Genomic DNA, 21,827 nt, shown 5'->3' with positions numbered 1-21,827 from the left:
TGAGTTACTTTAAATGACATTTCTTATTGTGACCAATATTTGAAATAACTTAAGTCAGATTCAGTGTCGTTGATTAATGTAGTTTTTTGGTTTATGAATTTTATTCTATTATATAAATCTTGCCATGTCTCAAGGGAATTTTTTTGTGAAGATGAAGAATGGTAGGATCCTTCGAAATGCACGAAGTTTTATAAAATTAACAATCTTATATCCAAAGGCCGTAACCATTTACATTAATACTTCTTTGTTGCCAAATTCTTTCCGTAAAGTTGATTTCAGCTTAGTATTAAATTTAAATATATGCTTTGCACAAAAAATAAAAACAAGTGAGATACTTTCTACACCCACAGCAGTTCTGAAATCTCAGGAATACGACAATTGACGACAAGTTAAGAATAAACTTAGGTTTGTAACAACTACAAAAAACAATGTTAACTCATTCTTATCTTGTGCAAGTTTTTAAGGGAACAATATTACTGAAGGTTTAAATATATTGATTTCAGAAATAAATTTGGGTATAACGTAAAACCAAAACCTACTTGAATTCTTTGTCAGTAATTTAGGCAGAGATCTGAGGTTTCCACGGTGGAAAGATTTCGTATTGTGACATTATGTTTTGACACTGCCTAGACGTGTATATGGTTAAGAACAACACTAAAGAATAAGCTGTCTTCATCTTCAGAGCAGAAAAGGGAATTATCATGTTTAGAAAACCCGAAAATCATGCATCATAGTTCTGGAGGTGCAGTTGCTCTACTCACCCGCCCGTAGTGCGTCCATCGGCACAGAAGGATAAGGTATGGAGTACGGGTATCCCTCCTTTCGCAGTGTCTTCGGTTTCCTCCTTGGACGGTATTTGTAATCCGGATGCTCCTTCATGTGCATCGCGCGAAGTCTCTTCGCCTCGTCAATGAACGGCCGCTTCTCGTCTTCCGTTAGAAGCTTCCATTCTGCACCTGAGTAAAAACATATAACGATAACTTCACCTTCAAGTGTGAACATTACACATTGAGCAGCCAAACCCTGTCATTATCAATTCGATGTAATGATTCACGAAGGGACAGGTTTAAGATGTATGCAATATCTTTTTCAAAAATACTGTCTATGCCTACATGTGTCCTGTCTTCACATTCTATAATGCATTTAGGCCTGCCTCCCCGGTTTCTCCGTGGCATCCCAACAATTACTCCATTCACACACAGAAGAAGGCAATGGAAACCACTTCTGGATTATCTGCCAAGAACGTATATGAACAGGTCCCAGTCCGAGAAAAGGATGGAAGGATCCTGTTCATATGGACCTGTCGTCAGACAGAACACTAAATAAATATAATAATAATTAATAGAAAAATAAAATGGCGTTGGAAGACAATTGTTAACGCATAGTTTTCGGTGTTGCTCCATGTATAAGAAACAGGCGCGAAGTGTAACCGTTTCTTCATATGAATTTTAATGACGTCTTCTTGCATCCGTTTCGGAGTTTAAAGTGGCCGTTTTTCAGCAAATTTATTCTCAAGAATTCTGTATTAGTTTCGTTCTCTTTTCTTCGTTCTCTCATCCACGATACATTTAGCCTATCTTAAATTATTTTACAGCAATACAAAAAGATGGTCTGTGTTGCTTAATTTTCTACGTTTTCTTCTTACTTAATAGCTATTAGATTGTAACATTTTCAGTTGTACTTTGTTTTAGTATTTTCTGTTGTTTTTCTCTCATCTCACAAACACACTAAAGAAACAGGAATGCAAAGTTTTTCACTTTACTGATTTACGAATTTTGGTAATAACTCATTTGAAAATAATTGCCTCTTTTTATGTACGTGTGATGAATTTTCCTTGTCAGGCGTTTATAGCCATCTAGTTGAGAATTAGGCGAAAGTCTGGATAGCTGGAGATGCCCACCGACTTATTCATCTTATGGGTTCTGCTGTGTTCTAGTGTGTGGACAAAACTAAGACAGAAGACTTTTCATTTGTCAAAGTGCTAGCCGTGTTAATACTTCGAAAATAAACGCTCCGCTCCTGTGAGTCAATAATCCATATAGAACAAAACAGTTTTGTTTTGTTTTTGTTTCAGGAGATTATTTTTTCCGTTATACCTTACTCTTGAAGTAATTTCTAAGATTTACTGAGAAAGATATTGTGATCACGTTGTCTATCACAATTACAAAATATGACATAGTTATGAAATCTCATTACAGATTATGAACTTCAATGAGAGTGAAAATAGAATTTAATTACGAATGGGAACATATAAAGAAAAAAACATAGATTTTAAAATAAAAATATTCAATCAACAGCCAACTTTTTTTAAATCTACAAACAGACTAACTCCCTAGTAGCAGATCCTACAGGTCCAACACCGGCAACACCAAAGCCCGCCAATGGACACGGTCCTAAGCCAACTCTTTTCATTCACCATTCTCACAGCCCACCTCCTTAAGATCCATCTCGATGTTAACCTCCCATATCCTTGGTCTGTCCAATGGTCTCCTACCAAAATTCTGTATGCACCTTGCCTTCCCAATGTGTGCTACATATCTAGCCCATCGGAACCTCCTAGATTTCTCTTATCCTTACTAAGCTAGATGACCTGTACAATTCATACTGTGAGATTTTTTAATTTATTTGCGTGGGATATGATATTTCTTATAAAACTAAATGTTAATAAGCAATGAACCGCACGGACTTTAAGCAAGAAGCCTATTTCAAATGATAAGTACAAAATCAAAACATGAAGAGGCAACGTTGACATTTTAAAATCATGTCAATACGCACACTTCCTAGGGAGGAATAAGGAGGCAGTACGCTTGTCCGAAACGTCGATAACCACCTACAATACCACACAGTATTGCAACCAAGATATTCACGACCGACAAAAATATTTCACGTAAAACTTGTAGCTCATCAGAAATAAAAAGCATGGAGTAATTTAAGTAGACAATTTAAAAGATGGCTTTTAATTCGAAACAGGCTTAATTTCAGTCTGCGAAAGACAAAAAGAAAAAATAAACACAGTTCTTAGGTACGCATTGTATATTCCGAGTCAGGGAAATCACCTTCTGCCTACGAAGGTTAGTTCCACCAACTTGTCCAACATTTCAACCCATCTTTTCCTTCGTGTATCGATACCTAGACATTCTGGTCGGTAATTCAATGCCTATTCTGAAAAAATTCGACTCTAATACCATTTCAGTGCTGTATCTAGTTGTAGTTTATCCTGAACTAAATATATGAGGTTAAGCGAGTACAAAACAGACGTACAAACAAACAAGTCCTAAATTTTGGAATGGGCCAGAAATCACGGTATCACTGATAAAATATTCTAGAGTTATCGGTTGTATGAGGGAAAATATAAATAATTTTAAAATGGTATCAGATACGATTTTCAGCATTTCTGCCATCCCTCCTTCAAGGTAAAAAGACGCAATAGAGATGGCTTTTTATTTATTTATTTATTTATTTAGTATTCTGTCTGACGACAGGTCCATATGAACAGGATCCTTCCATCCTTTTCTCGGACTGGGACCTGTTCATATACGTTCTTGGCAGATGATCCAGAAGTAGTTTGCCATTGCCTTCTTCTGTGTGTGAATGGAGTAATTGTTGGGATGCCACGGAGAAACCGGGGAAGCCCCCGGAGGAAATCTCCGTGTTGCCTAGACCACGGCCTTGCCCAACACAAGTTATAAATTCGGGCACCGCCGGGAATCGAACCCGAGACCCCAGGATTTCAAGGTCAGCGTTCTAACCGTTAGACCACCGTGGCGGTCAGAGATGGCTTACAAGAAATAAAAGAACAAGGTCCATTACAGGTTTCACAATTTTAATATATTATTTATCGCAGAATTAATAACATTTCTGTAGACAATAAGTTCAGAAAAGTTTGAAAATGACAAGTAACTTGTAAAAAAAATTGAGCCCTTATGAGTGTTACCAGCGAGCTGCTTGTAGTAAGATTCTTCTCTCTAGGAAAACCTCACCAGCGGTTTCTAAATCTTCTTGGGTCCAAGAAGCACATTTTGTCTTTAGTCTGTGTGCATTTGGCATGTCTGATCGCCCTAGAAATGAGGACGAATACCATTACGTCCATAAACAGTAACTGTTTTGCGTTCGACGTCTCTCCCCGTTGAAACAAATGACGGCATAACTGCGTTATCTCTATTACCTCTGCGATCGACCGTCACTCTTAAAACGATAGGACAAAGGCCTTACTCTTCTTATAAGTAAAAAAGAAAATTTTGGAATGGTATACAGCTGATAATACCTCGTGTCCGCCCTCAAAACTTCAGCTACAGACAGGTTTTTCAATACTGCTACGATAAATATGTGAGACGAAAATAATGCTAATGAAAAATTAAAATTTAGCCTGCAGCAGCTCTGTATGAAAATCGTATCGAAATCGAGAAAATCTGCAAAAATTAGCGAATGAATTAGTCATCCAGAACCTCCTCCCTCGAGGTTCACACTGCAATGACCGCTGTTGCTGTCCTTGGCTGTGGCTACGGACCGCATCCTTCCTCCTATCCTCGCTTCATCATTTCACCTGGTTTTATTCTCCTCTCATCTTCCTTTCTCATAATCTATGCTTCTGAGTTGTGCTTCATTAGTTGTCTATTTTAATATTCGTATTATTCACACGTGACTTGATTTTTTTTAATTTTATTCTTGTAAAAATAATCGCATGGCACGAGTTAAGCCTTGGCATGAAAGTAAAGTAAAGTTTGTCCCACTATACGCCATGTAGGCGTTTGGGGTGAGAGGAGGTATAGCTCCTGTCTTCCTTGACCTCGGCACTAGATGGGGGTGAGTGGTCAGCATCACGCCCCGGCCGGCTTTACCCCCGGGAAAGGACCCCGGTACCCGTTGTAGAGGAGGCTGGGTGGGCCCCAGAGCCGGTCTGGACGCAGAGGCTAGAGGAAAAATCCTCTGCCCCCGTCGGGGATCGAACCCCGGTCGTCCAGCCCGTAGCTAGTCACTATACTGACTGAGCTATCCCGGCTCATCCTTGACATGAAAACAAATGTAAATAATTCCGGTAAGCTGCTGGTTTTTGCAGATATCAACTGTTGCCAGCCTGTGGTTAAGACCCGGCCTTGGTCCGTGATCAGTCTTTAAACATTTCTTTACCCATTCACAGTTGCAGCCTACAACCTGTGAGTGACTGAACAGGGGCTGGATGAACGGGCGTCCATTACAGAGTGCGCACGGGTTTTCGTTGTGGGTAAATCGGCCGTGGCGTGAAGGTGATCACTCTCTTCCATTAACACAGATCTGAATTATTTGATTAACTAATTATCATTGGTGAGATTTCGCGTTTTCATTGCAGCGAGTATGAGAATGGAATGTTTTTCCGTGTGGTCTGGTTTGTTTACCGATATATCAGAGGTGCGATTAGTCACCCTGATGATGGAGGCAGTAAACAACTCTGACGATACATTTCTGCCAGACTACAAGGCACATCCCAAAATAGTCTTTCTCATTTGATCGATTGTCTATTTAACGACTCTGTTAAGTCAGAATACGCCTGTATAAATAATGATACTTTTGAAGATATCCGTCTTCTGGGTTGTTGCGCTGTGTAGTCTGGTCGATGTTTACCAACGTTTCAGAGGTCATACTGCCTCCGTCATCAGGGCTGATGACGGAGGCAGTATGACCTCTGAAACGTTAGTTAACATCGACCAGACTACACAGCGCAACAACCCAGAAGACAGAAATCTTCATACTCTGATGACGGAGGCAGTATGACCTCTGAAACGTTGATAACCATCTACCAGACTACACAGCACAACAACCCAGAAGACAGAAATCTTCATACTCTGATGACGGAGGCAGTATGACCTCTGAAACGTTGATAACCATCTACCAGACTACACAGCGCAACAACCCAGAAGACGGATATCTTCATACTCACCGCTGTGAGAACCTCAAGTCTTACAATGATACTTTTAATAAATAATATATTAGAAATGACACATAAAGAAGTATTGTTGGCTTAACTTCTCGTTCTATCTGAACACGAATCAAGATTGCTAACATCTGACTTCTACTTTCGATATCAAGATTAATGTATGGAACTTTAATTCCATTCTCTGTGGGCCTCCAAAATGTTATGCTTTAAGCTCAGGAATATTTTTATTTCGCCGAAAGTGTTTATGTAGTTCCATTTGTCATATGTCATCGAAACGATCCATAACAGTAAATGATCATTTGAAGGTGGTGTGGAAGGAATCGATAATGAATGCGCTGGAGGAATTGAGGAAGATCACGAAACCCCTATAACTTAAAATGACATAGAGTCTACAGATCAGAAATCAGAACCTAGACCTTCCAAATACGATGTAGTAGTTGACCATTCAGTAGCGATGTTTAGTGATAACTGCCGTCAAAGGCAAAAATTTGACAAAATAATCTTGTAAGACTTGAGGTTCTCACAGCGGTGAATATGAAGATTTCTGTCTTCTGGGTTATTGCGCTGTGTAGTGTACACAGCGCAATAACCCAGAAGACAGAAATCTTCAAAATAATCTTGAATTGGCGGAGATTACTTAAATGTTATTTTTTGAGCATTGTGTACAATTCTGTGGAACAGGAAAGCACTGGTTACGCCTTTTAACCAAAAAAATAAAATTAATTTACACAAGAGCATGAACACTGTCTAATTCAAGTTAAGACGGAGGATCTTTTATTTTTCAACTGAATTATTGGTCACAATTAGTTATCATTGTCTTTGTTTAATTTTCCGAAAGAATTGTATATGGAAGAATTTAGTAAATTTAAGATTGAAATTCCATTATTAGTTCCAATTAGAATCAATTATAAGACATTAATTAGTTTACTCCTTCTCCATCATTACTGAAGGGATGAATTTCTGCACAAATTAGGTTGACTATAAACATTTAAATTAAAGCACTTTTAGCTCTGAATGTTCAAATTATTCTAATTTGTCTCTTCCTTCTTCATTTTATTCTTCTCTTGTTTAAAACGCACCACAAGCATAATTTCCTCACAAAAAAACTTCGAAAAAATTTCATGTGCTAATTTCTTGAATTCTGGATGTTTGTCCTCGTCTTTCTCGCGAACAGTCTAATTACATAATTATAAAAACCGAAATTCGTTCTTACGTTCGAAAAATTTCACTGTTGTACTCCGTCCTGAATCACTTCAATTCAATCCATAAACTCACACCATATTTAAAATCCATTTTAATAATATCTTTCCTTTGTTATTTTTTTCAAGTTTCTTCCATTTTGATTTCCCTACTAAAAAGTTGTGTATATTTCTTATCTCTCCCATACGTTTTACATTCCAACTCATATCATTATTAATAATTTGACTGCATTAACAATATTTGGTGAATGTATAAATTATGAAGTTTCTGAATGTGTAATATTTTTATTTTCCTTCTTCTTCTTCTTCCTCTTCCTCTCGCCTCACTAAGCAGCACATTTTCTCTTTATGTATGCTTTTAATTCAATTTGTGCAAAACCTCAAAATCTTACAGATTGATTGATTGCCAATTCTTACAGTTTACATTATTCTAAAAAAGAAAGTAAGTCAGTAACATCTTATTCATGTGTGAACAATATATAACTTCATTAATTACTTAAATTTCTGTGGTAACTATATGTACCACCTAATTTAAAAAATCACTAATACTGAACAGTGCTCTCAGAGTGTATTTAGCTTTTAGACTTCGTTTGGGTCTCAGAACAGGAATTTTTTCCTTAAAACATTCATCAATTAACCTTTATAATTCTTTGTAATGGAGATGAACTGTGTTTTCTTTCGCGTAGAAGCTTAATTTTTAAATGGCCTATTACACAGATAAGTCTCATTCTTCAGACGGTTAAAGATAATTAAAAATCTCATTTCTCCACGACAAACAAATTTCTTGTTTCCTGGCTCAGGTCATTTAACTGCTTCTTTCATTTCATAGCCACTTCTGCGGGGCGGTTTTGAATGACGAGTTGGAAGTGATAAAGAATTAAGTGATGGCGGCATGTTTTAATTCACTCCTATTGCACTGGCTGAGAGACTGAGGAGAAACTTCAGTTAGGATAGCCGGTTCCCGGGCCGAGGACAGACCCAGAGGCCTTCCGAATTATGTGCAGGGCACCGACATCTCAACTTCGACGTTCAGATGTTGTTGAAGTAAAGTTGAGCTTGTATCTAAGCAACCCGCCATGCAGGTTTGTATGACGATTAGAGGTCTAGCTCCAGCCGCTTTATGCACACAGAAAATAATGTAGTTTCAATATGTCTTTTGTCTGAAGATTGTAGTCGCTCAGCTGTTTAAGAAATGTCTTCTTATGGTTCGTCGCGATGTTCACAAAAGCCTTAACACTGGGATTTACCTTCTAAGTGTTATTATTATTATTTATTATTAGTGTCCTGTCTGAGGACAGGTCCATATGAACAGGATCCTTCCATCCTTTTCTCGGACTGGGACCTGTTCATATACGTTCTTGGCAGATGATCCAGAAGTGGTTTGCCATTGCCTTCTTCTGTGTGTGAATGAAGTAATTGTTGGGATGCCACGGAGAAACCGGGGAAGCCCCCGGAGGAAAACTCCGTGATGCCTAGACCACTGCCTTGCCCAACACAAGTTATAAATCTGAGCACCACCGGGAATTGAACCCCGGACCACAGGATTACAAGGCTAGTTTTCTGACCATAAAATAACTACATTGACTGATTCTTTGGTGAGGAAATGAAGAGACATCAGGCGTGAGCACGTCGGGGGCTTGAAAGAGGAATTACCCAGTACGTAGGCTAACACAACGAATGTAATTTTTGTCTTTATATTACGTGCTAAGTGGATAGGATAATTAACCAAATATTTCGACTCTAAATTGTAATATCCGGCACTGACATCCTATGCTAGACGCTGGCTGGCTCCAAACCTGGGAGACTTCAAGCGAAATTCGACGAAGTGATACTAGAACAGAATTGTCTTTAGTCCTGTCCTGTTAATCATCATTTCACCACTACTGTACCACTGTCCCACGAGGCGTGCCATAGCCTTTTCCAAGCAGCACACTATCATATCTTTAGCCATAAATGTGGGGTGAGACTTTATCGCTGATTCTTCACTATATCGATATAAAAGTCGTTCACTTTTATCAGACTACAGTATGAATGAAAAATTTGCATCTGTGCTTAATCAAACGCCAAGTCTGGAGGACTTAGGGGAGTGGAGGTACCACGTCGGCACCAGAAGGAGGTTAGGTGTCACATTAGAGCCTCGTGCCTATTCTCCAGCTGGGTTAAGGTTCCCGATTAGCCTGATTATTGGGGGGGGGGGGGAGACCGGCTGGGCCCCTAGACTAGTCTATAAGCTGTGGCGGAGAAGATTTGTGCCCTACCACGAATCGAATATGGTACAGGCTCCAACGTACCCTATCTATCTGTTACAGAAATATCAGCAAATTTACACAACGTGTTTTATCCACAATTATAACGTTTTGGAAGACAAGTTAATAGGCTGAGATATCCTACAAGCCTTTACAGTTTAGGGATTACGGGATTACTAATAGACAAACTGACCATCAAAGCTTAAATTTGTGATTGAATTAAAGATTAGCTGTCCCATGCCACATTTCGTGAAAATCCATCTCTTTTAGTACGGTGTAGTTAGAGATATTAAGACATAAAAGAAGTCTTAAAATGAAAACACAGCCCAAAAATGACAATAAGTTGTAATATTAATCTTCTGAGTGCCTTTACGGGTACATCCAAATCCCTCGCTCGCGAGAAGAATCTTCCCCGGTCTAAATGATGCCTGTAATGCAGCGCAGTGTAGCTTACGTAGTAGACTCGTTCTTACACATGTGTTACTTTGCGTGGTTTTGTTCTCGACTGCTGAAGCACGATAAGAATTAATTACGAAGGAAGGTTCCTACCAGCGCCATTGTTGGAAGCGGTAGGTGGTGAAAACACAAGTTTCCATTCCATTCTATGACAGAGAAAAGATATAGATAGACGTATAGACATGTTAGACAAGGGTTGGGGGGTGGGGGGGTGGGGGTGGGATTTGTAGTAACGTGAAGGCATAGAGAGCCTCTTCGAATTGCGACAATGGGAACCATGGTGAATTCTCTCCGCCTGCTTGAATGCCTATAGTGTTCCACACAGTAGCGCTATGGTTGCTTCTCCTTCAAGACGCCTTTGGAGCGGGTGACAAGAACATGCAATTGTTCCTTTTAACTCTCACAGGGATCTGCAGTGTTGAGCAGACGGTACAGGCAAGGCTTGTCGCATTATATGTATCTCCTCTTCTTGTCTTTTCCTCCTTCCCCCGTTTGCATCAAATTGAAATCGTGTTGCTTTTGATTTTCATTGTCTAATCGTAGAAAACAGATCTCAGTTCTCTTATTGTGTTAATGTTGCAAGACAAGAGAGGAGTGACTGGCATCAATACAAAATATCTCCATCCCCCAACCCCCGCGAGACGTCTCCTACATTTTCCATTCGTTGCTTTCTCTGCTGTATTAACATTTCTCGAGAAAGAGACAACTACGTTTCAGAGGAAGGTACGAGACGGTGAGAAGGGTGGAATTGTGATTGGTTTTATTCTGCCATTTGTTCATCTTCTCGTTGCTCAGCAACCAGCTATAAGAAAGAAGGCTTTGTTAACAGTATAGCTCGGTTCCATTTTCCGTGAAAATCTTCTTCATCCGTTCCCCTGTCTTCTTAGAATTCAAATGTGCAGTAGGATATATATGATGCTGGTATAATGGAACTTGTGTATGTATTCATAATAAAGAAGCTTGGCGGAGTAAGGAGCCATTAGCCTATATATGGATGACTTCATTATAATGTAATAGGCATTCTCCCTTGTATTTCCCTCTTTTCTTAGAAAACATCTTATACATGTTATAGTTTGTATGAGTTGGAAAATGTATGATTCTTCTTTCATACTTTATAACGTTTTCCATTCCAATACTTAGCGACTGAACCTCAGAATTTGTTTTGGTGCCAAAAATATGACACTGTGTTACATTTATCGAAATTCTTTTCTCTGCGTGCCTCGTCGTTCGTTTAACATTACACTCATTTAACTGTACATAAATATGAAACATATTTACGACCTGAGAACTATATTTCAAAATGAAAATTTTATTACTTGAATGAGTCAAGATTAACAGCGTTATCAAAAGTTAATTAATCTATGCTATTAATAAGAGTGCGAGATAACATTTAATGATTCCCAGACAATTGTTTCAAAATTAAATTGTCGATCGGGTTAGGTCTATCAACCTAGGTCGAGGAAATTGAAAATAAAGCAAGAATTTTGGATAATTGTCATTCACATGCCATGCGACTAGATTAAATGGATTTTAATTTAAGTCTGACACTGGCTTACCTGGTTCTCCCCACTCGTAAGTGAATACTGAAATATTACATTGAAACGTCTCCCCCCAACATCCTCAAAATTTACCGAAAATAATGAACTTTTATCTAAATTTATGGCTGACTAACTCCGTTTGTAATTGAAACAGCATCGGTTAATTAATATTCAGAAAATATTAATATATTTTGCAGTGTTAGGGCAAATAGTTTTATTATTTATGAAAAGAACTGTAAGAAGAAATGCATAAAACTAATCAGAGACTGATTAAAATTATAAAAAAAAAAGTCAAAAGGGAAAGCCAACTGTTGGTAAGAAAGAAATGTATGTAGCATGTAATAGTTTGTCGTCTCCAATTGAATGTAGACACACACTTATATGAAAGACAAATGTTTATTTCAATTTAGCAAATATATCAACACCTCACTGTCCTTCCTACACACATTTTCGCATAAAAATAGCCATCGCGTCACAACAGCCTTTAACTACAACTCCGTCAGCACCCATCATCAAAATAAAACACTGCTCTAAATTCGTCCGCTTGTGACAAAATAATTTTAAAGTTACTATTTGACTAGTAAAATTTTTCCTCCATTGTCGAATAGTGGAATAGAGGAAAATATTTCAGTTACATAAAATTAAATGCTAGGCTTCATGAAGATCTATTCATTATTATTATTATTATTATTATTAGTGTTCTGTCTGACGACAGGTCCATATGAACAGGATCCTTCCATCCTTTTCTCGGACTGGGACCTGTTCATATACGTTCTTGGCAGATGATCCAGAAGTGGTTTGCCATTGCCTTCTTCTGTGTGTGAATGGAGTAAACGTTGGGATGCCACGGAGAAACCGGGGAAGCCCCCGGAGGAAAACTCCGTGTTGCCTAGACCACGGCCTTGCCCAACACAAGTTATAAATTCGGGCACCGCCGGGAATCGAACCCGAGACCCCAGGATTACAAGGCCAGCGTTCTAACCGCTAGACCACCTCATCTTATTATTATTTAGTGTTCTGTCTGACGACAGGTCCTTCCATCCTTTTCTCGGACTGGGACCTGTTCATATACGTTCTTGGCAGATGATCCAGAAGTGGTTTGCCATTGCCTTCTTCTGTGTGTGAATGGAGTAATTGTTGGGATGCCACGGAGAAACCGGGGAAGCCCCCGGAGGAAAACTCTGTGTTGCCTAGACCACGGCCTTACCCAACACAAGTTATAAATTCGGGCACCGCCGGGAATCGAACCCGAGACCCCAGGATTACAAGGCCAGCGTTCTAACCGCTAGACCACCGTGGCTCTATCTATTCATCATTTCACATAAATGAGTAGACCAATTTTTGTACAAACACAAAGTAAAACGTAAAATTACAGTTCGGAATATAGTTTGTGTGGTGTGGAGTTGTTAGTCCCCACCCAAAAGCCAACCTGGAGGACCGACGATCCCTTGCAGGCTGTCCACGACAGCTACCCCTATGTCTGAAAGCCTTCATCTTCATCCACAATCCGAGAACGCGCCGCACCGTCGTGACAAGTGACCCACGTGGGGCCGAAACTAACTTCATGGAGCGGAGTCCTCCTTGAGAAGCTGACAGTAGTCTCAGATCGTCAAGAAATCGCCCCTCCTTTTATACAACCCGAAGAAACATTGCCGTGTTCACAAGAACCCACCACCGATACCTATCCAGTCAGCACCCTCCCAATTTATATACTTCTAATATCCATTTTAATATTATCTTTCTACTCACGATGGGTTTTCTTTGTCTTCCCTTCAAGTATTCCAAAATAATGTTGTTCTTATTTCTAATCACCACCATATATAATTACTCAAATTATAAAGCACCCAATTACAGTTCTTTTAACACTTAATCCCTCTTAGCTCCAAATTCTTCTGAGCACCATTTTATCGAACATCCACAATTTGTGTTCTACATTTAACGTCAGAGATAAAGTTTTGTTTCCATTCAAACAACACATGAAAATAAAGTACTGTGTTTTTTAATCTTTAAATTTTTTAAAGCAGACTAAATTTTTAAAAAAAAAATATTCTGAACTGCATTTTAGCAACCATTTTCCGAATTTAATCATCTGTAAGATCCCGTCTTCCCGATTGTCTAAACTCTGCAACATTTTCAAACGATATAATAGATACGTTTATATAATTATTTTGTCCTCTAGTCTGATGACGAGACATCAACGTGTACTCATTTTTCTTTGTGTTTAGTTCTATAAAAACTTAAAACCTTGAATACCATGCAGTGTTTGAATATTTATCTATATTATATAAAATCATGCATACAAACAAAACTGTTCACACTTTGAAAAAAAAAATTGTGAGCTCGAAACGTGTTTTTCAATGTGTAAAAAGTTTTGTTTATACGAATGAATGTTATATAGTTTAGAATCAATAAAAACTCATTATCAGCTACTAAATCTTATTAATTTCTCTTGATATTTAGGTTTTTACCAAATACACTAGCGTCAGTAGCATAGACCAGAAGCTGGTGTGTCCCATTCAGTTCAAATATACCTTTGTTCCTCGTGACTTATTTTAGAGCAAAGTTGAAAAGCTCCTTCTTGTTTCAGACTCTTTGAAACAGAAAATGCATGAGACAGATGTTTACCTCTATGCACTAACTTGAACGCTTTTCAAGTACAATAACTAGTTTAATTTTTATATCAATTTCAATAAGAATGTTGAGTGATACTTTCCTCCTAACTGAACCATAATCCTGATTGAAGTCGATCATAGTTGATATAATCTTCCACTGCACTCACTCTTTATGCGTACGTAATTATATAATTTCAGAATCTGTGTCTGTAAACTACGTGCTTCAGGACCCACTGATTTCTGAGGCTCCCAGACGCACAGAATTTTTTCGATGGAAATTAAAACTTGTATCGTAGGTTTCGAGTCAAACTGCAGTTGAGATTTAGCCACTGTTTTCTGCTCGAAAGACACTAATGAAAGGATCGCCAACTGAATGCTCTCCAGCACGTAAGTGTCCCTGAAGTGTTTTTCTTAAACAGCTGGGGGACAGGGAGTTTAATCAATGATGTTACTTACGAGGTGCGATCAGAAAGTTTCAAGACTGCGCGTATAAAAACCCGTACACTTATCTCAGGTATTAAATTCATCCATCACCCTCGAAGTAGTTCCCCTGGGAGTGAACACAACGATCCCAGCGCCGCTGCCAAGCCTGGAAGCATCCCTGGAAATCTTTCTTTGTCAGCCTGTCAAGCACCATCTGCGATTCTGCCTGAATCTCTTGCCAAAGACTCGCCAAAACGGCTACGGAAACCTATGAAATGCTAAAGCAAGCATTTGGGGAGTCCGCAATGGGTCGTGCACAAACTTTTGTGTGGCATTCACGTTTCAAAAATGGCAGAACCTCTGTCGATGATGACGAGCGTTCTGGACGACCATCTTCGAGCACAACGCCCGAAAATGTTACGAAGATTCGGCAGGCCATTCACGAAGACCGACGTCGTACCATCAACGACTTGTGCGACATTGTTGGGATAGGCTATGGGACCTGTCAGCTGATTCTAAAGGAAGAACTCCACATGCGACGCATCCTGTCTGAGGACCAGAAGCAGAATCGACTTCTCGTTTGTCAGGAGCTCAAAGATCTTGCAAGAACCGACTCCAACTTCCTTTCTAAGCTCCGTGTGACTTCTTCCTCTTCCCAAAGATGAAAATTCAGCTGAAGGGAAGGAGATTTGAGACGATAGAAGAGATTCAGGCAGAATCGCAGATGGTGCTTGACAGGCTGACAAAGAAAGATTTCCAGGGATGCTTCCAGGCTTGGCAGCGGCGCTGGGATCGTTGTGTTCACTCCCAGGGGAACTACTTCGAGGGTGATGGATGAATTTAATACCTGAGATAAGTGTACGGGTTTTTATACGCCCAGTCTTGAAACTTTCCGATGAGACAGGATTAAGAAGATTGTTTGTGAACGCACATAATTATGTTTTAGTCGTATGGAGTTAGTTTCGAATTGAAATATCCTTCTAATTGCCCTCATCAAAATGTGGCTGGCGATAAATAAAGTTTTTGTTTGTTCTTGAGGCGTTCAATTTATTTCCCACCTTCAAGCCCAATTTCTATATCGTCCTCATTGCACGGCCATGTATCCCAAATTATCTCTTTCCTCTGAATTTTTTGGATTAAAATTTTGTATTAATTTCTTGTTTCCGCCCTGCTACAATTTTCATTCATGGATCTGTCCGTATAAAAGTAAGTACTGGTTGGTGACTATTTGTTTAAAAGGATTTGAGACTTATGGGATGACTGCGTGTGTTTATTACTTTAGATTTCACGTCATTCTTGATGGTTAATTAACTAGTACAGGGTGGGGCACGAAGTTATGACGAATTTCACATCTCTTGTCGGCGGAAAACCGGCTCATCTTCGAGCCCCGCCCTGTACTTTACTAGAGGTCTCCCCCATCACTCTTGTGCAATAGCTCCTTCTTGAATCAAACCTGTCCTTTGTGGTGCTGTCAGGGGAGGTCATATAGGCTACATAGGACCCATATCAGACAGAGGACGAAGTGGCTGATATCATCATTAAAAATACAGTAATAATAACTGCACCAATTTCCGTTGTACCTGACATAGCTGTCTGTTATATTGTACATTTTTTTAATTCAGTGTTTATAAATATGTTACAAATCCCAACTAACAGAATTAGGCCTATCGTTAAAGATATTATAACCACCTAATAGCATTATGATAACATTTTACGTATCTGTACACGCTATGTATAATTTATGTTTATATTAATCATTCTCTATAAACTTTTCATAAGTCGGGATAGATCAGTCAGTATAGTTATTAGCTACGGGCTGGACGACCGGGGTTCGATCCCCGACGGTGCAGAGGATTTTCCTCTAGCCTCTGCGTCCAGACAGGACCTGGGGCCTACCCAGTCTCCTATTCAGTGGGTACCTGGGGGTAAAGCCGGCCGGGGCGTGATGCTGACCACTCACCACCATCTAGTGCCGAGGTCAAAAATTAGTAGGAGCTATACCTCCACTCCCCCCAAGCGCCTACATGGCGTGTAGTGGGACTTCTTTACTCACTATATCAATTTCTTATTTTATAATTTTCTGTACTCTCTGAAACTTTCACTATCGTTTATGTCTATATGAATAAATACCTAATAATATTAATATAAATATTCAATGTTTTTTTTATTATTCTGTTAGCAGTGTAGAACAAGTGTAAGTTAGGTAAAGCTATAGTGGATTGTAGACGTTAGACAATTTTGTAGTTAAAAATAGAAATGCCAATATCTACAAATTATTCACATTGATTGAGAAGTTTTCAATGATAAAGCAATATTAATTATAATTGATTTTAAAACTCTGGTGCTCTCAACATGCTAAAGACAGATTTGAAACAGAATTTAGAACTGGAGTTTCACAGATTCATTTGTAAAAAAAAAAATAATTCAAAATATTGAATACGTCTATCAGGAATTCTTTAATTTTAAATTCCGTCAAAAGTTTAGATTTGTATTAATTGGTTATCAGTTTTTTTCGAACAGAATATTTTCGATCAGCCTGGCATATATAACGAAGTAAACATTGATACATTAATGACCTATGCAAATCACGAGACGCATTATTCTAACATCTTCCTCAATCCAAAAGAAACCGTTACGAACACTTATGCCAATCTGTACAGTTGCAAATGAACCGCCACTGCATACGTTAAGTTAGAAACAAAGACCATTACAACTGAGTTAGCGACTCACCTAACCTCTTCGAGATCTCAGAATTGTGCATCTTTGGGTTCTCTTGAGCTATTTTCCTTCGTTGTAGCCTGGACCAGACCATAAAGGCGTTCATCGGCCTCTTGATGTGGTCTTCTTGCATCTTCTTGGCACCGGGAGGTAGAGCACCGCCTCCGAGCCCTGCGGCGGCCATGGCGGCGGCAGACGATACGGGGACAGGACCACCCCCGACACCTAGCGACGCCATCCGACTCAGTCCGTCGCCACCGTGGCCGAAACCGCCTTCACACATGGCCCCGGCCGCCCTGGGTACAGAAACAGCACGTCATATGGCTACACTTCATACCGTACTGTCTTACGAAAGGTCTTACTGTCAATACATTTCAAAGGATAGAACTTACTTCGTCTTCAAGCAAAGACGTTCGGGGAGACATATTCTGTTTGATTCGACAGTCTAACCTTTTCCCGATCTGAGTTCCACAATTCGGTCTAGAGTATCCAACAAAATACCTATTCTCCTTTGTTTAATTTGTTTAATATTTGTTTAAATCTTGTCAGTCAAATCACAATAAAATTCCTATTAAATATTAAAATATTACTAAAATTAACATTTAAATATTTAAAATTATGTTCTCTATCGAAATATTCGATTTACATTAGAACATCACTTTTTTTACACGACATGTTTCAGTTCTAAAAGAACCATCTTCAGGTGTATAAAATTATATAAACTCTCTTTTTTTACCCGAAGACAAATAAAGATTAATCTTTTGAAACGTGGTGATTTTTTTAATGACAACAGTTAATACACTTTAAAAAACACGATAAATAAAGTTTAAAACATGAAACGTAATAACATTATACTAAAGACATTTAGACAAGATCTAATTTCTTGCGAACATTCGATAGGTCTAGGCTGATGAGGAATTAGTTTCTTATCTTCGTTTCTATAACTGTGTGGAAATAGGCCACGATCTAGCACCTATATATTGAACTAAAGCTCCTATTTTAATAAAAGTGATACGGTATTTGAACGATACGCTGAAAAACCACGCAAACTTTATGACATTCACTACAATCACGTCGACAGTGTAAATTTCAGATCTTGATAAAATATAACACAATTTAAAGACTTTTAATAGCAGAGAACATTGTCAATGATTTTAATTTCCAAATTAAACATACAAACAATAGATGAATTCCAAATAAAATACAGTAAAGTATATATTAAAACTGCTATCAATGAATCTTAGAACCATAAATAAATTTTATTTTTGTGCAGAGTTTACAAAGAGTGTACATTTTATAAAATAACTTTTTTGTAGAATTTAGCATCATAACAGGGCAGCATACAGACTATTTTACCTGTTAGCTTGAGGACAATCACTGATTAAGCACTGTATCTAGGCATGAAGAAACATTTAAGACCCCATCTAGCTCAGTCAGTAAAGTTGCAAGTTCCTAATTTACGCAAGCAATTCTGTTCTTCGCCACTACGTCTAGACAGACTCTGGGGCTCACCTAGCCCCCCCCCCCCCCCCCGTATAATGAGTAAACGTGGCTGAAGTGTAAAGCTGACCACTCCTCTTCAGCTACGGTCGAAGAATTGAATTCGTAGAGCTACAAGCATGTCTCTACTACCCTTTGCCCGCGTAACATGGGGACAGGAACAATTATTGCTTATCGTAACAAGAGATGCTGTTTGAATTTTAGTAGAGGAGTGAGCATGGTAGCTACTTTAAATTCACGTTTGACAATTAAAATGTTGTGAAAATCTATGCTAGTGAAAATGACCACACGAGATAATTAAATTGTGCAATTACACATTCATGCTATCGTGGTCAACCATATGATTAATCAGATATTGAGTAATAAAACATCAGTCACCCGCGAATAAAATGGCAGAACCAAACCTAACAGACTGTCAATAAGAACGTGACAGTCCACTGGGCATAACACAGTGTCCAGTGATGCGCACTTTCACATGACAGCGGTTGTCGTAAGTTCTCCTACTGTTACCGTAGGCTTACATTAAAAGCTTTGTCCATACTTTCATCATTATTAATCAGACCTCGAGACATCCAAGCTTCGTGTAACTAAATTCCTGTTGGCAAGGCGATGGTCGCTCAACTAGTCAAGAAATTGTCCGTCTTTTATGGAACCCGAGGTTCATTAACGTGTTTGGACTCTAACCTGATCAACTTTAATCCAGTCCACACCCTTAAATTTAAGATCTGTTATATATTATCCTTTCATCCAAGTCTATTTTTCAGGATACCTACGTCTGTGCAGTGACTAGGCTACGGGATGGAGTACCGTGTTCGATTCCCGGCAGGACATGACTTTTCTATTCACCAGAACGTCCAGATCGACTCTGCGGTCCACGCTACCTCCTACCCAGTCAGCAATGGATTTCCTTGTTCAGGGATAAAGCGGCCGTGGCGTGAAGGTAGCAATCCCCTCCTTCTAGTGCTGAGATTAAAAATTATTGGAACCATACCTCAATTTCCCCCATACGTCTGCATATTATGGTGCTTAGTTAAGAACCAGGAACAACTAATTCTCCAAAGGGATTTCTTTCGTTCGGATTTTCTGTATAAAATTCTTTATGCATTTCTCATCTCCCTTATGGGTAACCATCTCATCATCTGATTTGGCCATCCTAACAATCATATTTGTTGAAGCGTAAAATGTATGCAGCTCCTCGTTGTTTACGTGTCTCCACCCTCATCTCCCAGCCGTTACATTGAAACATTCCAAAATGCACTTCGTTTTAAACACCTGCGCTCTGGACCTATGTCCTTTCCCTGGGATGACAGTCCAACTTCATAGCCGCGTGTGTAAACGCTTTTAGGATCGTAGCCAGGAGACGGAAGTTCCTGGAAAATCCTTTAGGCCATATTCTCCCTCTAGAGCTTGAGAATGAGAGGGTTGAGCGACTAGATAAATTTGGGGTCAGTTGAACTGATGAGGGGATGTACTCAAGTGTGACCTTGACTTGCGGTGAGGGGGGTTCAGTGGACTGCGCATTGTGTGATGAAGGATGTCTGGCGGGTCCCATCGTCTGCTGGGGAGCCACGTGGAGGGGTGAGTCCATCCTTCACTCCCACATCATCCCTTTATTACATAAGCAAGCAATACCCGGCTATGAAGCCCTCTGGCCCCTAAACAATCCTTCACATCTTAACGATTCGCGGAAGTGTTCTGGCTGCAGCTGCTACCTGCCATCGCATGAAATACAATCGGCTACAGACAAACTATAATAGTTAGCATAAAGCACGAAAGGCGATAATGGAGAGCAACTCTGTTCCATAAGGTCTGCAGTTCGGCTGTTAAAAGCCACGTTACAGAATATCAACCATACGGCAAGAACCCAAAAGTTCATAACAGCCTGAGCCAGATGTATTCAATCCACAAACTTAAAATCTAGTTCTCTTAAAATCCATTATTAATATTACCCTTCCATGTACGCCTGACCACACAAATGGGTTCTTACTTTTAGGTGTGCATGTCCTGTCTTTTCCGTGTGTTCTAGCAAATGCCGTGTTAGTTTTTCCGTTGTCGACATCAACAGATTGAGATCGTATTAGTATTTTATGTTTCTCTGACAAATTTTTGACAATGTGGAAGATAGGAACTCCATTTATATGACTTCTATTTTTAGTCTATATAATTTTAGGGCTGTCACATAGGCTCTTAAACGTTTGAACGTACCCAGATACTAAAAAAATTCTTTAGATGCTTTTAGAAAAACAAATTCTAAATCGCGAAATAGTTTCGCATATCTGATCGACCCCTAAAACAAAAACATGAACGTATATCAGTAAATTTTGACAAAGGTGATCCACTTCACCTGTAGTAAAGGGGTTTTTTAGTTTCCACCCCCCCCCCCCCAGGACTGATTTGACTTAAAAGAGCTTATGAGAATTTTCTCAGCTGTTCGATGTAATATTTCTGATTCTTGCCATAACTTACAACATGTCTGTCATATGAATATTAACGTGTGTAATTTCCATTGACTCTAATTGATTTTGAGGGTCACATTTGAGTATTCACGTCTACATATTTTGAATACTTCGACAGTTTTTGACTAAACTTAATTTTTAAAATTTTATTAAACTAAATTTTACAAAACGTATGTTACAGGCATATTTAGTCTAGCTAATTTATTCCAAGCTGCTCTTTACTTAAGGATTTCGATTTCTTCCACGCTTACGAATAGCTCTGAGTGTTTAGATTGCCGTGTCATTAGAGTGTCACCGCGTGTAAGTTTCATTCACTTTAATTTGCTTTAAGGATTCACATTGCTGAAGGTCCTAAATACATTTTAGGCCCATCCCTCTAGATACTAACATGAGAGATAAATAAGGAAACATCAAAACTTTTTATTCTACATATAAAATTGCAATATCTTGTGAAATATACATATTAAAAAAACTGAATAAAATTGACTGAACTGAGTTGGGTGAGAAGACTCAATATTCAGGTTGATCCTACATAAATCCGATGCTAGAGTGAAGAATGATTTTATCTTTCCCGGGGATCAGAGCGGGCTCTTGTGAACGGGTAAAGAACAGAACATAAGGTACGTCTTTAGAGACTATTAGCTTCTCAATAAGTACCTGTTCCATGTAGTTAATGTTTAAAATACACTACCAACGTAGGAGTAAACATTACGAATTCCATAGGGTTCTGTTATAGCCTGTAATGGTTCACTATGAGTAGTAGTGCGT

General features: G+C 38.9%; 1 protein-coding gene across 1 annotated transcript in view; it reads right to left on the bottom strand.

Moving 5' to 3' along the window:
• Positions 1 to 21,827, bottom strand: part of LOC110836095 (SRY-box transcription factor sox21b) — a 103,342-nt gene that overhangs the window by 64,077 nt on the left and 17,438 nt on the right. The window contains exons 2-3 of the mRNA XM_087352412.1: positions 17,116 to 17,399; positions 762 to 956 (exon numbers count right to left, since the gene is read on the bottom strand). Of these exons, the coding sequence (XP_087208538.1) occupies positions 762 to 956; positions 17,116 to 17,399 (479 nt within the window). The remainder of the gene's footprint in view (positions 1 to 761; positions 957 to 17,115; positions 17,400 to 21,827) is intronic.

Source organism: Zootermopsis nevadensis, unplaced genomic scaffold (genome assembly GCF_977971745.1).
Source record: "Zootermopsis nevadensis isolate Lab colony 2312 unplaced genomic scaffold, Znev_1.0 Znev_ptg000021l, whole genome shotgun sequence".
NCBI lineage: Eukaryota > Metazoa > Arthropoda > Insecta > Blattodea > Termopsidae > Zootermopsis > Zootermopsis nevadensis.
The sequence above is the reverse complement of the archived record's forward strand: the minus strand, read 5'-3'. Positions and strand labels throughout refer to the sequence as shown.